The sequence below is a fragment of the Phasianus colchicus genome, chromosome Z (genome assembly GCF_987193195.1).
Source record: "Phasianus colchicus chromosome Z, bPhaCol1.hap1.1, whole genome shotgun sequence".
In the NCBI taxonomy this organism is placed as follows: domain Eukaryota; kingdom Metazoa; phylum Chordata; class Aves; order Galliformes; family Phasianidae; genus Phasianus; species Phasianus colchicus.
Genome location: NC_143476.1, coordinates 83,230,864 through 83,246,555, shown reverse-complemented (window position 1 = coordinate 83,246,555; position 15,692 = coordinate 83,230,864). Strand labels below are relative to the sequence as shown.

At 40.1% G+C, this 15,692-nt stretch overlaps 1 protein-coding gene across 2 annotated transcripts in view; it reads left to right on the top strand.

The window, feature by feature from the left end:
* The window catches only part of UNC13B (unc-13 homolog B), a 191,954-nt gene that overhangs the window by 59,532 nt on the left and 116,730 nt on the right, over positions 1-15,692 (top strand). For both annotated transcript variants that reach the window (XM_090132344.1, XM_090132343.1), the window contains exons 9-10: positions 78-401; positions 2,264-2,354. In XM_090132344.1, coding sequence (XP_089988470.1) covers positions 78-401; positions 2,264-2,354 — 415 coding nt within the window. The remainder of the gene's footprint in view (positions 1-77; positions 402-2,263; positions 2,355-15,692) is intronic.

Below are 15,692 nucleotides of genomic sequence, written 5' to 3'. Positions count from 1 at the left end.
TTCAGGGAACATAATTGTTAGATGTAACTTCATAACATGTCCTGCTTTATCTGATGGACTTTCTTATTCTCTCATAGTCCTGCTGGCAGTAGTAGATATGGCTCCTCCTGTAATGTCAGCCAGGGAAGCTCTCACCTGAGTGAGCTGGATCATTCCCATGAAAGTGCCCATGGCTCTGAGCAAGATGATGATCATCAGGAACGAGAGTCAAATCACTCCTACCACAGCTTGGTCAGCTACCATAAGGATAGTCAGACATGGCTCAGGGAGCAAGAGGAGCCTCGCAGCAAAGGAGAGGAGGAGATCTCTGAGACAGAGGAGAAGCATACAGATCATTCTAAAGCTAAGCTACCCCTGGAACTTGACAAGTCCAAGGATGTTGATGCGGCAGCCCAAGTGAGGTAGGTGAAGTGCTCTGTTATTGAGATCTTTTCAACTAATGCAACGAAGTTTCCTCTCTTTGTTGTTTCAAGGAGCAAATTATGTACATTGTTCTTGCAATCTTATAACAAACTTGACATTCCTGATCTGTGAAACATCATTACATGTAAGACTAGTTATTTATGAGACTAAAATTAAACTGTATTTTCTATGTTCCTGCTAATGAAACCCATTCGCTGTATTTTCTGTTTCATTTGATAAAGGTAGTCTAGCCCAAGGATAGCTACTTCTATTGCTCATACGTGTTCAAAACCAAGAAATACATGTAGTGATGGGTCAACCTGCACTCCTTCCTTTCTTGTGTAGTAAGCAACCACAGCTAGTTACTGCTTGTGTAGTTTGCAGACTTACTGTGTGAATCGATGTGCTGCTCTGACTCATTATGCCAGCTTTTCTTGTCCTTATACTTCGATTTTACAAGCTCTTGACAGTATTGAAGAGAGCCCACAGAAATATTTCAGTTAAGTTTGGAAAAACTGTAGGCTATCTGATTTTACATGAATTTCAGATTCCACCACTTAGCTTTCAAACGGATTGTTTTTTCTTGTGATAATTAAGTCATTGCAGCCCCTAGTGTGCATATGGTTGTATTTTCAAAAATGTGAAGGATTATTTTTGTCTTGTTAAAGTGGATGGATCATTGAGATCCATGGAACGATGTCTGCCTACCTGTGTCCTTTGGAGAATACTGTATGGAGAATACAATTAGACTGGTGTTACTGTGCTTATGTGAGAGAATTAACCACAGTAGTTCTTGTGTAGGCAACTCTAACGCTAAAGTTTTAAAAAGGAAAATAAGGCTATAAAAAGTGTTGAGCTGTTCTTAAACTCTGACTCACTTTCTTCTTCTTATTACAGAGCAGCAGGAGATTTGTCCCAGAATGGCTGGCCTATATTTGCTTACAAGGAGGGTTACAAGCTAATTTAGGCATCTAGTTTAGATATTACTGCATCACTAGCTTCCTTTCTCTCCACTGTGGCAACACTTTGCTGTCTCTATGGAATCTACTGTGAATTTAGCTCTGAACTGCAATCTCTGGAGTTGCACCTGGGCTAAATGTGTAGCATGGGTGCTTGTTGCTATCAGTGATGGTTTTTATACTGCCGTCCATGCCTGATCCATCTCAGAGTGATACAGCAGCATACAAAGGAAGGGATACAATCAAGGGCCCATTGCATGAGTGTGGGGAGTATAAAGTATGCTGTGGGGCACATTGCTGCCAGATGCATATGCTTTCTTCAAAAACTGTAGGGAAGAGCGCAGTGAGAAAGGTGTAGAGTTTAAGGAACAAAACAGAGCCTTGTTGCCTGCCTTTCCATGGAAAACGGTTTGTAAATTTGTAGCAGTGGGGAGTGAATGGAAAGAGACAGTTGTTAGAAGGCATGTTGCAACAGGCATGAGAGTGGCAGATCTTTCATCTGCTTCTCTGCATGCAGTTATGATATCTGTGCGCTGAATAGGTTTGATCAGGTGTCTTGGACTGGTTTCCTGATGTTCTGACTAATAACATCTTTCTCCTGGGGCTATGTTTAATAATGAAAACATTTTAAACTAAGTTTTTATCTGCATGGATTTTCCACCAAAAGTCCAGGGTTGTATCTTAGCTTTTATCTTTCAACTCATCAGCTTCCAACGCAGATGCACAGAAACCTCTTGTACGTAAGGAAATCTCTGCATTAGCCTCTCACTTCTCATAGCACGTGCATAGCTTTGTCTGCCGGGAGCCTGTTGGTTACTTCAGCTGCAGTTGCACTGTACCGTGCTGAATCTTTAATGTTGCAGATGAGTATTTGCCATATAATGATTTTGTTTCTTGTTTAGGTACAGTGTTGACAACGAACCACCACCGTTTTCTCCAGCGAGAGCCCATTGGATTCGAGCCATTAACAAAGTTCGAATGCAACTTCAGGAGGTAGGATGGATAATTACCTCATGCCTTCTTTGTCCTTCCAGTGTTTTCCATCTGTGGCTAAAGGTTTCATTTCTTTTGTCTTGTTATGATTCTGATGTTATGCAGGCAAAACACAATCTCAAATACTGTACAGGAATGCAGCGTGATTTGATAGTGTTAGTGCTATTTAATTCTACGATCAGTTTGACATCTTTGTTTGGAACTAGAGGTGAATTATCAGAAAAGATGCAGAAGCAGAGAAGATAGCATAGAATTTGCAAATTTGCAAAATAATAAAAAGTTTTGGGGCTAAATCGTGGGTGGTCAGCCTTCTGCCTTGCCTGGGCTGCACTGAGTGAAGAGGAATTGTCCAGGGCCACATCTACACAGGTTGCTCTGAAAGTAATGCTTCATAATTATTTCCATGGAAACTGCAACTGATACAAAGAGCATAGTAACACTATTTAACAGAGCAAATTCTCTGCTACAAAACACTCTTTTTCAACTCAGTCACTGCCATTAACTATGCTTTTTCACCAGTGATGAATAAGAGCCTGCATGCTGCACTTGCAACAATCTGCACCAGCAGAAGCAACCCAGAGTTGCTGTCACCAATGCTGAAACCCCACCCACACAGCCTCATTGTGCTCACCTCCACTGATTGATCTCCATAAATGTTCAGCAGGTGTCAATGATGCCATTTTTTCCACATGATGGAATTCAGTGACACCCTTGATTTCATACCCACTCCCATGTCAGAGGCCATTTTTTCATTCCATCCTTCTGCTGCCACATCTGTAACACAGCATCAAAATGGAATGGAACAGTGGTGGGAAGGGTCAACCTCTACTGCCATACCATCTGCCTCAGACATTGGGGACCGGTGTCATAATAAGATAGGAGGCATTACTTTTGGAACAACCCTCATAAAATATATAATATAGTTAATGTATATAAGTAACAAAACCTACTTTTTTTTTTTTTTTTAATTAAAACATAAAAAAGAGCAACAAAAACATAAAACAAGTGGGATATGTGACCTGTTTTTTGTGAAACTAACACATCAGGCTGGTCTGATGGCAGTGACCACAACTCTTAGTGAGTTCTCAAGGTTCTCATCAGAGATTGTTGATGAAATTTAACTCTTTCTGTGCTTCATCCTTGAAAATTGTTGTTCACAAATGTATGTACTGCCAAAAGTGCTGACATGAATTAGTTGTGTGTCTGTGAGCTGAGGGATATTTCTCTCCAGGAAAAGGGGGCTTAAGAAAGTCTGATAAAGACACATGGTCAGATTTTTGATGGCACCTCTATACATTCTATTTGAAGACTCACAGTTCTGTTTTTTGGTTTACTGAAAATGCAGTCGCAAATAAAATTTTTAAAAAAAGTGTGGTTTTTTTTTTTTTTTGCACAATGGAAGGCAATACTGCGTGTGTTTTGTCATTCACAGGACTGCAGGACTGCATTTAGCCAACATATCAAAGTCAATAAACCTTTTGCCAGAATTTGAGTTAGCACTGCACTGCATGCCATACCCTGATTTCAGTGCAGAGAAGGTTAATAGTGCACTGCTTTTGGTGGGTGATGGGTGATGGGTGTGCACCTGGGGCTGGTGTGGGGCAGCTGCATTGCCAGGTGGGTTGGGCTGCAGGGTTCATGATGAACAGCTGAGAAAGAAGGCTGTATCTCAAGGCAACTTCAGGATAGCTTGTTAGCTTAGTGGGAGTTATCTGCATTATTTGTCGTGTGAAAATGTTCCTTGGGAAGTTTTACATCAAATATTTTTATATATACTAACTGAAAGTGGGTGTATAATAACTCTTAGTATTTCCATCTCATGAAAGCAGCATTTAAAAATAAATAATCTTGATTTGGGAAGTCAAAAGGAAAAGGTTGTGACATTTTCTTCAACAGTATAAACACTCTTGTTTTAGAAAATAGCGATTAATCCCTCAGAAGTTTTGTGGTTTTTTAAAAGTAATAAAAATCTTTTGCTTTTATCTATCTGTATGCCTACAGAAAGAGAACATATGGTGTGTTCATGTTCTGTAGATGATGAACTATTGCCTACTACCCAAAGTGCAGAGTTAATGAAATACATTTAGAAATATTACTTTTCTATATTGCTTTTTGTCCTGATCTGGTTTTGTAAGAAATAATGTTACAGTATGTATCTATCAGTGGCAGAACAACTTCTGTACTGGATCTTTAGCAAATTCTGGGGAAGGCAAGGTTTTTGTTTGGGAAAGTATTGGAAGTCCTGTAGCAGATATGGCTTTTCCCTTGGCTTATCTGGACTGTAAATTCGTTCCTGACTAACAATTACTGTGCTTAGTTCACTTCTGAGCTGAGTGAATTTAGATCAGAATGGTCGGTGTGACATTGAAATTTAAGACTACCATTGGCATTCTTTAAAAATCAGAACTTTTGTTGTTTTGTAGATAATGCAGGCAAAAGTGCTTAGTTCTGTGCCAGTGCAAGAAAGTGTGCACTTTCTTGTGCACAAGAAAGGACAAGAGGTTCAGTCATATGCAGATGTTTAGGGATAAACATCTTTTTGTCTGAGAGAGTACAGGATCCATGGGGTACTTCAGCATCAGTCAAAAGTTTTTATTTCTGCTGAGATTAAAGTAACACTGTTAGTAATCACTAATTAAATAAATTATATATATATATATTTACACACACACACATATATAAAGTAACACTATAGTAATTACTATTAGCAGAAACGCTGTTTTAGTTATGACAGAAAAATGTCTCCATTTGCTTTGTGTTGACTGCTCCAAAAAACTATTGATCTAAGCTTTCATTGAAACAAAAGCCAGAAGTACTGAAGCATTCCAGCAGCTTGCTCCAGGCTTTAGCTGTCTTTACCATGCAAAGGTTTTACTTAACCTCTGCTAGAGATTGTGCTTTAGCCATATAAATCCACTTTTTATGAGTAGGACAAGCAGTAAAGGAGTAGAACAGATTCAGTCCTCTCTGAAACAGTGAAAGACTGCTCCAATGTGAGCAACCCCCACTTGCTCACCTCATATTTGGTAAAGGACTCTTTCAGCCTTTTCTTGTCATTTGTTTAGGCCCTCTTTAATCAGCCCTTGTATTTTTTTTCTTCCATTTTTCCTTCTGAAGAGCGGTGTTGGAAGGTGAATGTAGAAACCCAGCCAAGAGCCAGCCTGTATGTATTATGGAGCAAGGAAGACTTTGTGGTCCAGGCTGTGATCCCGATATCCCAGTACATCAGGTGTCCTGCTCTGGTGGTGTCTTTTTGTCACAGACTGACACTGCTGATGCATACTTAGACTTTTATCCTTTCTAGAGCTGAGATCCCTTTTGCAGAAGGGTTTTGTCAGTTGTTCCTTAGCCTGTATCTGTGTTGGACTCTCTGTAAATCACATAAATACGAGAAAAAACTTCTTCGCAGTAAGGGTGACAGAGCACTGGAACAGGCTGCCCACGGAGGTTGTGGGGTCTCCTTCTCTGGAGACATTCAGAACCCACCTGGATGCATTCCTGCGTGACCTGGTGCAGGTGTTCCTGCTCCAGCAGGGGGATTGGACTGGATGGTCTTTTGAGGTCCCTTCCAATCCCTGGCATTCTGTGATTCCGTGATTTGCTTTGCACTTGTTCTATCAGATTTTTTTTTCCACTCCTTAAGCTCAGTGCTGTCTATCCTTTTGTAATCTGTTATGCCTACAAATCCTTCAAGTCATATGTGAAAAAGCTGTGTAGTACTCAAGCTTGCAGGCTGTGTGCTATCAGAGCAGAGGAGGACCTTGTTTCATGCACTGAGTTTGGCTGCCCCAAATGTAATTTTCCAATGTGTTTGAATCTGTTTAGCAGTTTCACTCAGGCCTCAGAATATAAAGCTTCCTCTTCTTTTCTATTACCCCTAAAACTAGTTTACGTTGTCATAGATGGAAGTTAAATGCATTTGACACAACTCTACTCGAGGTGAAGCCATCCTCCCTGTTATATCTCTCCTTTTTATGCTAAAAAAGATTTGTTCCATTCTTTAATTATCTACGTAATATCTTCCTATTTTTTAAGCATAAGTGCTTGCTGTGCCCTTTTCCAGTTTTTAAGTGCATTGCCTGTTTTTCACGTTCTTGGCCCTTAGTGATTTGACTGTCCTGCAGCACAGTACCTGAAGACTTATCAGGGCCATCTGACTCAGATATAACAACCTGTTATGCTTTCAAATTTGTTTTCCTTTATTGCACTCTCTTTCCTAACTTGCTAAGCTTCTTTTTCTTTCCTATTAAAAAACAAACAAACAAACAACAACCCAACAGCATTTTAATGTTATTGACTCTCTGACTGCACTTGTGCCTGAAACAATTAAGGTGTCAAATGTTCCAGATGCCACCTGATGATGGTTTTCCCTTTCTTTAAGTAGTAGCCATGGTGGTTTGGTTCCTATTGTGTGTTCACTGCTATGTAATTTTGTACTTTGTCCTTTTGATTTTTTTCGTCTGCATTCCTGTTCATCCGTGCAGACTTCTTAGGATGATACCTGTAGTATCAGGGTTGAAACCCCTGAAAAACTTGTGGTGTGTTTCAACTGGTTTCTCAGTGCACCTCCCTTCTTTTCCCTTCACTTGAGGTAGCTCATGATTCATGTCTGTTAACACTGTTTTGTTAACAGCTTCCTGGCTCCTTTCTCTTCATGCATGTTCTAGTTACAGATTTTCTGAGTTTAGTTTGCAGTTTTAAATTACACAGTATTTATCTTGCTTGCCTCACTCCTTACCTTCCAAGGTATCAGGAAAACTGTCAGTTTTCTCAGATTTGTTTGCATCCTCAGCTCATTTCTGTGTCTGTCATTTCTCTTAAACCTAGAATTGCTGCTTTGCTAGTTGCCTTCTACACCTTATGCATCGTCAGCTTATTTCTGCATCTTGTTTGAAAGTCAGTGGTACAAATGCAGATAGATATCAGGATTTTAAAGGTCCCTGTGATAATAGCCTAATGTGTCAGTTGATTCTCTTGGTAATTAGAAAAGGTCTTGCCTCATTTATCTGATCACCATATTAACATTTCTCCATCTTCTGTCATTACGTGGATGCTTTCAAGAGGACTATCTCCCTATTTTCTTCCAGCTGCTGCTTCAGCCCTTCATGTTCAAAGTGATGCCTCCAGCTCTTTTCTTTGTTCCTCTCCCTCAATGCTTGATGCTATTTCATATTAATACTCATGGAACTCCAACTCACAAGTATTGGATTTCTCAAACATAAGTTACTGAAATGGTTCTCATGGCTCTTAATTGTTACTGGTCTTGATGAAATTTGAAAAAAAAAAAAACCACACATGCCATCAGTTTCCACATAGGATATGATTATAAATCTCCTGAGCAACTCAGCCACCTACCTGGGAAAAGATTAATATTCATGTGAATAATGTACATACATCCTACAGCACCATGAGTCAGAGAAATGTAGTATTTTAATTAGGAGTTGACAGTTACAGAATAGCCCAGAAATTTGTAACTATGCTTATTAAAAAAGCTTTGTGGTAGCATGCATAGTTTTCTTATTTTCTGCTGTTTTTCTAGTTCTCTTTTTGTGTTTCTGAAGAGGAAACTTAATTATGCCAAAATCAAACTAGGATTTTCAGCCCTGGGAGGAATGACTCAGTAATTCTCACCTTCACACTTAGAACTTTGTCTACAAAGACAGATTAGTTGATAGCTTTTCTGCTGCAGTCTGTGGGAGCTTTTTTTCCAGAAGAGCAACAAACACATGGCTACTGCACTTTCAACTTGCAGCCCTTCTTAACTGAAACTGCCTTTAGCTAGGGATGTGGCTGTTTGACTGTTAAACTCATTTGACTGTTCTGTAGAAGAATTGGTGGCTGGAGAAGAGGAAAAAGTCAAACCATCAAATTGCACCTCTTACCAATATCTTTAGCACTTAGAATTATTACAAGGGAATATGTAAGCAGGAATTTTATCCACTTTACACAGAGTTTGTTTATAGAGGAAAAAAAACTTGTGTATTATTTTCCCCCTTTATATCAGGAGATTAAATACATCAATTTACTTGTTTTTCTTTCAAAACTGAAATCAGCAGAGCAGTATTTCTACGTTGGCTTTTCTTCCTACAGATGCCATATTACACCAATTATTTTGCTGTTGATCCCCCCACATGTGAATCCAAGCCCTCTTAGCAGCAAAACTGCATGGTATGGCAGCCCAGATTGCCAATGGAAGAAACACCTGCCTTGAGAAAGTCACCAAGAGATTGGTAACCACCCTTCTGCACCTCTTTGGAGCAATGCAGTCTGTGCAATAGTTTACTTATAACATTTTATTCCCCTTAAGCTTTGTTGCCAAGGTGTCTTTTTATCAGTCCCGTGAAGATGAGTAAGCTCTGCATTTTCAAAGCCTCCCACACAGTGACAAAGAAGCAAACTGAAGCACTGTCTACTCTTCCAGAGAGTTACCAGAAACTTCTCTTCATACAAAGAAGTTACACCTCCAGTTAGAGGTCTGCCTTCTTTTTTACCTGTGGTATTTATGAAGCTTATCTTTAGCTTTCAACAGTATCAGCACTGCAGATTGTAAGTTGCAGTGGAGAGGAGACTCCACTGCAGACAGTTACTGCACAGTTTTGTGTTTTAAGGTGTGAGTGCAAGGCTGCTGGCTGCAGTGCACACTGATGTGAAGACGCTGTGCTTGCAGTGGCTATCACATGCTTTCCACATATCTTATCTATAAAATGGCTTTCATACTCCTTAGAGACTACACAGCAGTAATTATTCAGAAAGCATTTAAATACAAAAATAGTGGCAAACCTCCTAGCATCTCTCCATGTTCTGATCTTCCTTCCAGCTATTGCATCTCACTTTGCACATTGGCAGATCTTGTGGGATCTCCCAAAGACCTTGGTTGGCTTATCCAAGGCAGCTTTTACTGCAAGGTGATTCCGTGCTGCTTGAACTACCTGTGTCTGCTGTCTCTTGACTGCTTCTCTCTCAAGAAAGGTTTGGCTGACATGCTCTGCTTGAAGAAGAAAAACATTCCTTCATCTCCTAGTATCTTAAATAAGATATCTGCACATCTTTTTGAAGTAGAATGTATGTTTATTTAGCATTTCTAAGACTCTCTGCAACCTAGTATCATTTTTCAACCTGCTTTGCTTTCAGTGTTATAGCAAACAGTTGTTTGTGTGCATGCAAATAAAAATAGTGTTGTGTCTTTATTAATGCTGCTGTTGTGATTTTGAGTAGATTTTTGATAACCTTATTACTAGTAGGAAAAATCAGAAGGCTTGCCCTTTTTAGAATAATTACACTAAGATTAAGATAAATGCATTTCTTGTGCAGTACCATGCTGGTCAGAAATGGTCTTCATAATGACCACAACAGCTAGAAGTCTGTTTAGTTGTTAACCAGATTTTCTGTGAGCTTCTGCTAGCATATCAATGCAGTAATGCTCCACTTGTATTCAGTTTTACTAAAATACAGTTTTGGTGTTGAAAGCCTGTATCTCTGGGACACAGCAACATCTGTCCCCTTCAGTGAAAGCAGAGTTCCCACTTGCTGGCCAGAGGGGAAAAGAGAGTTACAAATGGGAAGTTTTCTTAAAGCCATACCTGGTGTTTTCAGAGTGGATAGGAGGGCATAATCAATGTTTCTGACATGCTATTTTACTTTTTAATTGAAAGCCTCCTGCAGACCTGCAAGACCCAGGGATATCCTCCATGAGAAGCCAAAAAAATCTGACTTATTCTTTCTTTTCCTAATTTGTGGTATTGTTCAGGACTACAGCTTTGCTTTTTTAGCTTTTTATTGTAAACTTCACACATCTACAAGTCAAAATAACTTTCTTTAAGTGGGAATCCAAGTGCATTTTACTTTTATTTGAGTGATTATTCCATTGACTTCCTTAGCAAGAAAAGAAAGATGTTTGAGCAACATCTAGGATACATTTAGAAGCACTGGATGCTCCACACTGAGGTACAACTTGCTTTGTGCACTGCACATTTAGCTTAAGTAATCAGATCTTCCTGAACAATATGCTCCTGTCCTGTGACATACAGGGTCACACACGCAAATACTGGATACTGGTAATGCAGAGGTTTTAACCTAGGCTTTCCAGATTTTAGGGCAATGTACTGAGTGCTAAGCTGTAACTCTTGTCTAGGTAGTGCTTCTTCCCTTGCTCTCCCTTCTCTGTTTAGACATCCTGTACCTCAGAAATACGCCCTTAGGCATTCATCAGAATCCTGTGATACAGGGTTTGATTCTGACAAGGTGGTGTTTCCTGAAGGAAAAGTTGTTTGACTCACCTTCCTTCCTCTCCACTGGGATCGTACTGCTGCTGAGCAGAGAGCAAGATGAGTGGCAGTGATGAGTTGGCAATGTGGATGACTGACCTTACGTTTCATGCTGTACCTAAGTCCTCAATTAGACAGTGTGCACAGAAACACTGCCTTTTTGTGTCTAGCATCATTTTGCTCAATTTGAACTCAGCAATTTCTGTATTAGTCTGAAACAAGTGACTCCTGTAGAAGACAAAAGAGACTCTCCGTTGAGCTCCAAACATCCCAGAAACAGGATGAGCTACAGTGTTTTTCCCCTGTCTGCTGCTGTCCAGTTTGCATTTAGAGCTGTATCAGTACCTCTCCAAATTGTTCACTGAGCAAGTGCTTTTCTTTTCCCAGGACTTGGTGCAGCAGTTGTCTGAAGCTTTTAGGAAAAATGGAACCCCAGTCTGTTTGGAGAGTGAGCAAAGTCTTCTTAACAGCATAGCAGTGCCTGAAGACTGAGTACTAAAACACTAAGAACTGAGACAGCCATTGCCACTACATGTAAAACTCCCCTCTTTACACCTTGTTTTGGGCATTTAATGACAGAAGGAATTGTAGCAGTGTGCTCTGTTGACAGAAGTTTGTGTCTAATGCAGAATGTGGCACAGGAGTTTGCAGCATCCTTGCCACCTTGACCTGTACTTGCATGTGCTGCTAAGCAGTGAAAGTGGAGATACTCCTCTAGCATCGGAGGAGGTCAGTTCCTCCTGCTCAGAATAGGGGTGCAAAGGGAGAGGTGGGTGGGGGACTCCTACCTGCCACATATGCAACTATTAAAAATAGCATTGGCTGTGGGGAGAGCCAGACTTCACACTCTTATTTTTAAGGCTCTGTGTGGGAGGAGGGGATATTTCCCAGTGTTGTGTATTTCTGAAACAATCTGTACAAGAAATGCTGCACTGGAGAAATAGCAGTGGGCTTTGGCTTACAAAGCATAAGTCTTGGGCTAAAGATGAGTTCAACAGGACTGGCTGAGAACATCTTAAAGAAGCATTAACTATTACTGCAATGTTAGCAAATGCTTTGAATAGTATCATAACTTCATAGAAAAAGGCAATAGATCAGAAAATGAGTTTAGTACATAATGATTTTCTCTTTTCCTGTAGTTTTCCTTTCACTTTTGTCTTGTTTTCCAACCTTCATGGTCATACAACTTGTATAGATGTAGGGCAGGGTTGCTGTGCATGCTTCTGAGCTCGTTTTTGGAATGTGTAAGGATTGTTGTAATAGAAATTCTCTGGCACTGAGCACCTAGATTTAATAAGATGATTACTTTTGTCTTCTTTTATTCTTCTCCCTATTGTAAAAACGTCATCTATAGGTCAAAATACTATATATATGCTGAATGCTGTGCCTGAAGACAGCAGGACTCTAGTTCTGGCTGATGTTTAGTATGTAAAGAGAGAAATAGAGTAACTTCCCCCCCCGCACACTTTAATGCCAATGATTTGTTGAATTGAAACCACACAAAGGTCTTGTGATACAGCAAATAAATGCTATCTGTTGAAAGACAGCTCTTCTCCAGATGAGACGAGAATTTTCTGTGAATCTAGACATCTTAGCATCCAAACAGGATTTTTAACTTGTATCCTGGCTACCAACAAGTTGTCTACTCTCTGCTTATATTCAGAGTCCGAACACTTTTGTGACATTGTGGAGAACGGATCAGATGAGCCCAATCTGGTTCAAATTGTAAATTCATTTTCAAGTCTGTGATGCTTAATCATGGGCACTTTCAGAGAGCATTTTATGGTGGTTCCCCTTTGATTTCGTTTGAAACCTGTACATGGTAAAGCTAAGACTGATTCTTCCTCTCATTGGATTTTGATAATAAAAGAAAATAGCTGTACTCTCCCCAGACAGTCCTCAAGCTGAGTTTGCGGTGTGTGTCTTGTGCTGAAAGGAGTTTGAGAACATCAAGATGCTGGCTACTCATTCTGCTGGGAGAATTTACTGAGTGCGTTGACATCGTCATCGTTTTTATGACACAAAATTAAAGGTAATTTAGGCACGAAGCTGGTAAGAAATCCCAAATGTAGTTTGATTTTCATCTGTAGCTCAACCATGCATATACTAAGTGCTGGAAAGGCTGCAAGAAGCCTGACTGTTAATTTACTGGGGAGCCGTAGGTGTTGCATCTCCTGCTGTATGGGGTGCCTTGTGCCTTTGGGTTGTAGGATGTAATACAGGTGGGCAGCCCCGCTCTTCTTTGGCATGTGGGAGCATCCTAGTGACATGTGAGGATCGCAGTTAAGCCCTTTAAAAGCATAGGAGTCTCACCTGGATGTATTTCCATAATATTCCTGAGATGATGCCGTGCAAAAAGGCAGCAAATGATTCAGAGAAGCTGAAGGAGAGAGGCACTGGGGCAGTGTGGGGAGGTGCTGAGGACGTGTGAGCTGGGAGCAGGCAAGCACAGCTCAGGCGGGGAGCAGGGAGCGGATGTTGCTGCCATGTGCTAATAGAGCAGGGGAGTAAATATTGGTGAGTTAACAGCTATTTAAGCTGAAGGTTAATGTTAGTGCAGGAACAGAATGGTATAAGCTAGTTATGAACAAACCCAGGCTCAGAAAGTGATTCTTCTAATTGTTAATGAACAGCTTCCAAATGGGTTTCTTTGCCCTTTCTGTTCCTAATTAATCTAAAAATGGTTCTGTTTATGAAAACTACTGTATGACAATTGCCTGTGGGAGCAAAGAATGAGAAATGTTCATCATCCAAGAAGCTTCTAAGTAGGCTGTGAGAAATGTCCATGGATCCGCAGCCTCCATAACTTTTTTTTTTTGTAGCACAGCCTCCCCATGTTCACGCTGCCTTTGCTGTGCTGCCTTCTGGGACCCCGTGGGCTTTGGAGCATGACCAGCAGTGCGTGGGAGAGGTATCTGCAAAGTAGAGACTGTCACAGAAATACAATTGTGAAAGTCATGTTGCAGCCCCTCGTAGATGGTGACTTTTCCATGTGTTTGTGCAGAACGTATTACGGATGCTAGACAGCATGAGGGGTTTCTTCAAGAACAGTGCTTATTAATGACTCATACTTGGTAATGAACCTGTCAGAGATACAATTTTGTTTTCTGACAAATGCTTAAGTAGTAACAGTTTCAGAAAATATGGGGTAGCGTATAAACAGTTTCGTCCTTAAGATTTTTTAAATTTCCCTTGGGATTTCAGTTGCTTATTTATAAAGTAAGTTGCAATTGAACCCATACTTATTAAAAGTTTTTAAATGGTAATGCTAGAAAATTATTTTTTGGGAGAGCTTGAAAAGCAACAGAGAATATCACAACACATCTGTGATGTGTACCGAGGAGGAAATAATAGAGCTGTCCATCTAGAAGGGAATTCAGATTTAGCCTTGGCCTGGTTTGTCTATTTAGTCCCACCTTGGCCACTACTGTAAGTGAATTTTGTATATTCTCATGTGTGACAAAAAATGCATCACTTTAGGTAAAAGATCAGTTTTATTTTCACCACGTTTCCATCTGTTTTTTATTTTTGTTAGTGAGCCAATATTCACCTTGTCTTTTAAGATAACTCACATTTTTGAGAAACTGCTATTCGGAAACTGAGAATGCTAAATTTTACTGCAAATTATTTAAATTTTTCTATTTTTATTCAGTGTTGTTAGTACAACGGCCTGAAATGCATGCGTGTGTTTTTGTGATACCTCATAAGGATTCTTAAAGGATCCAGTTTTGTCTACGCAAATATCTATAGATGTCTGGTGTATTCACTCTGAATTTTGTTATGCCTAATTTAAGGGACTTAATTTCAAGTACAGCATCTTCATATTTGTGTGACACGGATCCATGTTACTCATCCTAATTAAGCCACTCTATTTTTAGCTGAAGTAGTAAGTAATAGCTAGTTAATATACAATTATTATATTTCTTCTCCTGTCTTTGAATTCTCTTCTGTTCAGGTTTGGTGAAGGTGGCTTCAGTGATCTGAGAGCACAGAGCAGAGTCAGTTACAGGAGTGGTCCCCCAGCTCAGTGTTTGGGTGATTGTCTCCCCATCACAGCCTTGATAAAGGCTTTAATTGGTTTCTGAGTCATTTAACTTCAGTCTGCTATGTATGCAAATTTTGGTTTGTGGCGCCATATTTTCCCCTTTCAAAGGCTTTCTAAATCTAGATGTTCTCAATTTTTTTGCATTGAATTTCCTCCCTTCCCCATGTCTCTTCCTGATAATGGGAGCAGACTGGCTGGACTTCTAGACCAGCATTCAGACCCATTTTGCAGAGCCTGTCAAATGCCTTTACTGGAGACGTGGAAGCTGTGTCTGGGCTTATTAATACCAGTGTGATTGCTGGAGTCAGCTTTGTCACGTCTAGTGTGACAGTGTTCCTTTTTCTTGTTCAGTGCACACGCTAACAGTGTCCTCAGAATCTGACTGAGACATATATGTGGCTCATAACAAGTATTTATAGAGTATTTTGGTTCATTAATCAACTACTGTCTTCTGCAGGGAATATAAATGTACAAAATTATTCATACCTGCAGAGAAAGTTATACTATTTGAGGCAGCAGTCATTAAGGTGAAGGTAGTGCAAAGATTCTTTCCATGCTTTCTGAAAATTGTGGAGAGAAAGGAAAATGCAGGTAAAGAAAGCAATGTGGGTCAACAGAGGTAGCTGGTTATTGCTCTGAGTTGTGACAAGCTGCTCTCCTGCCACACTGGTACAAGCCATGTAGTGGTGGTTTCAGGGGAAGGTGCCTCTCCCAGTGATCCATGACTTCATTTCTGGTTGTATGACTTCAGGTGCTGGAAGTGAACCATTGTAACGGCAGCTGGAGTGCTGGAAGCCAGATTGCATAGGGTGTGATGTGCTCCTAACTTTAGTACTCTGAAAAATCTGGCTTTTGCTATTTTGAAATGGTGTCTAAATGGTGAAGGTCTTGACCAGTCTCTGCCCTCATTCTTCACTTCCAATGGGGACGTTTTCACTTTGTGGGAGTCCTATGAAACATCAGTTGTCTAAATTAATCAAATAATATGGTGAAGAGTGAAACAAACAAACAAATCCACCGCATTAACAG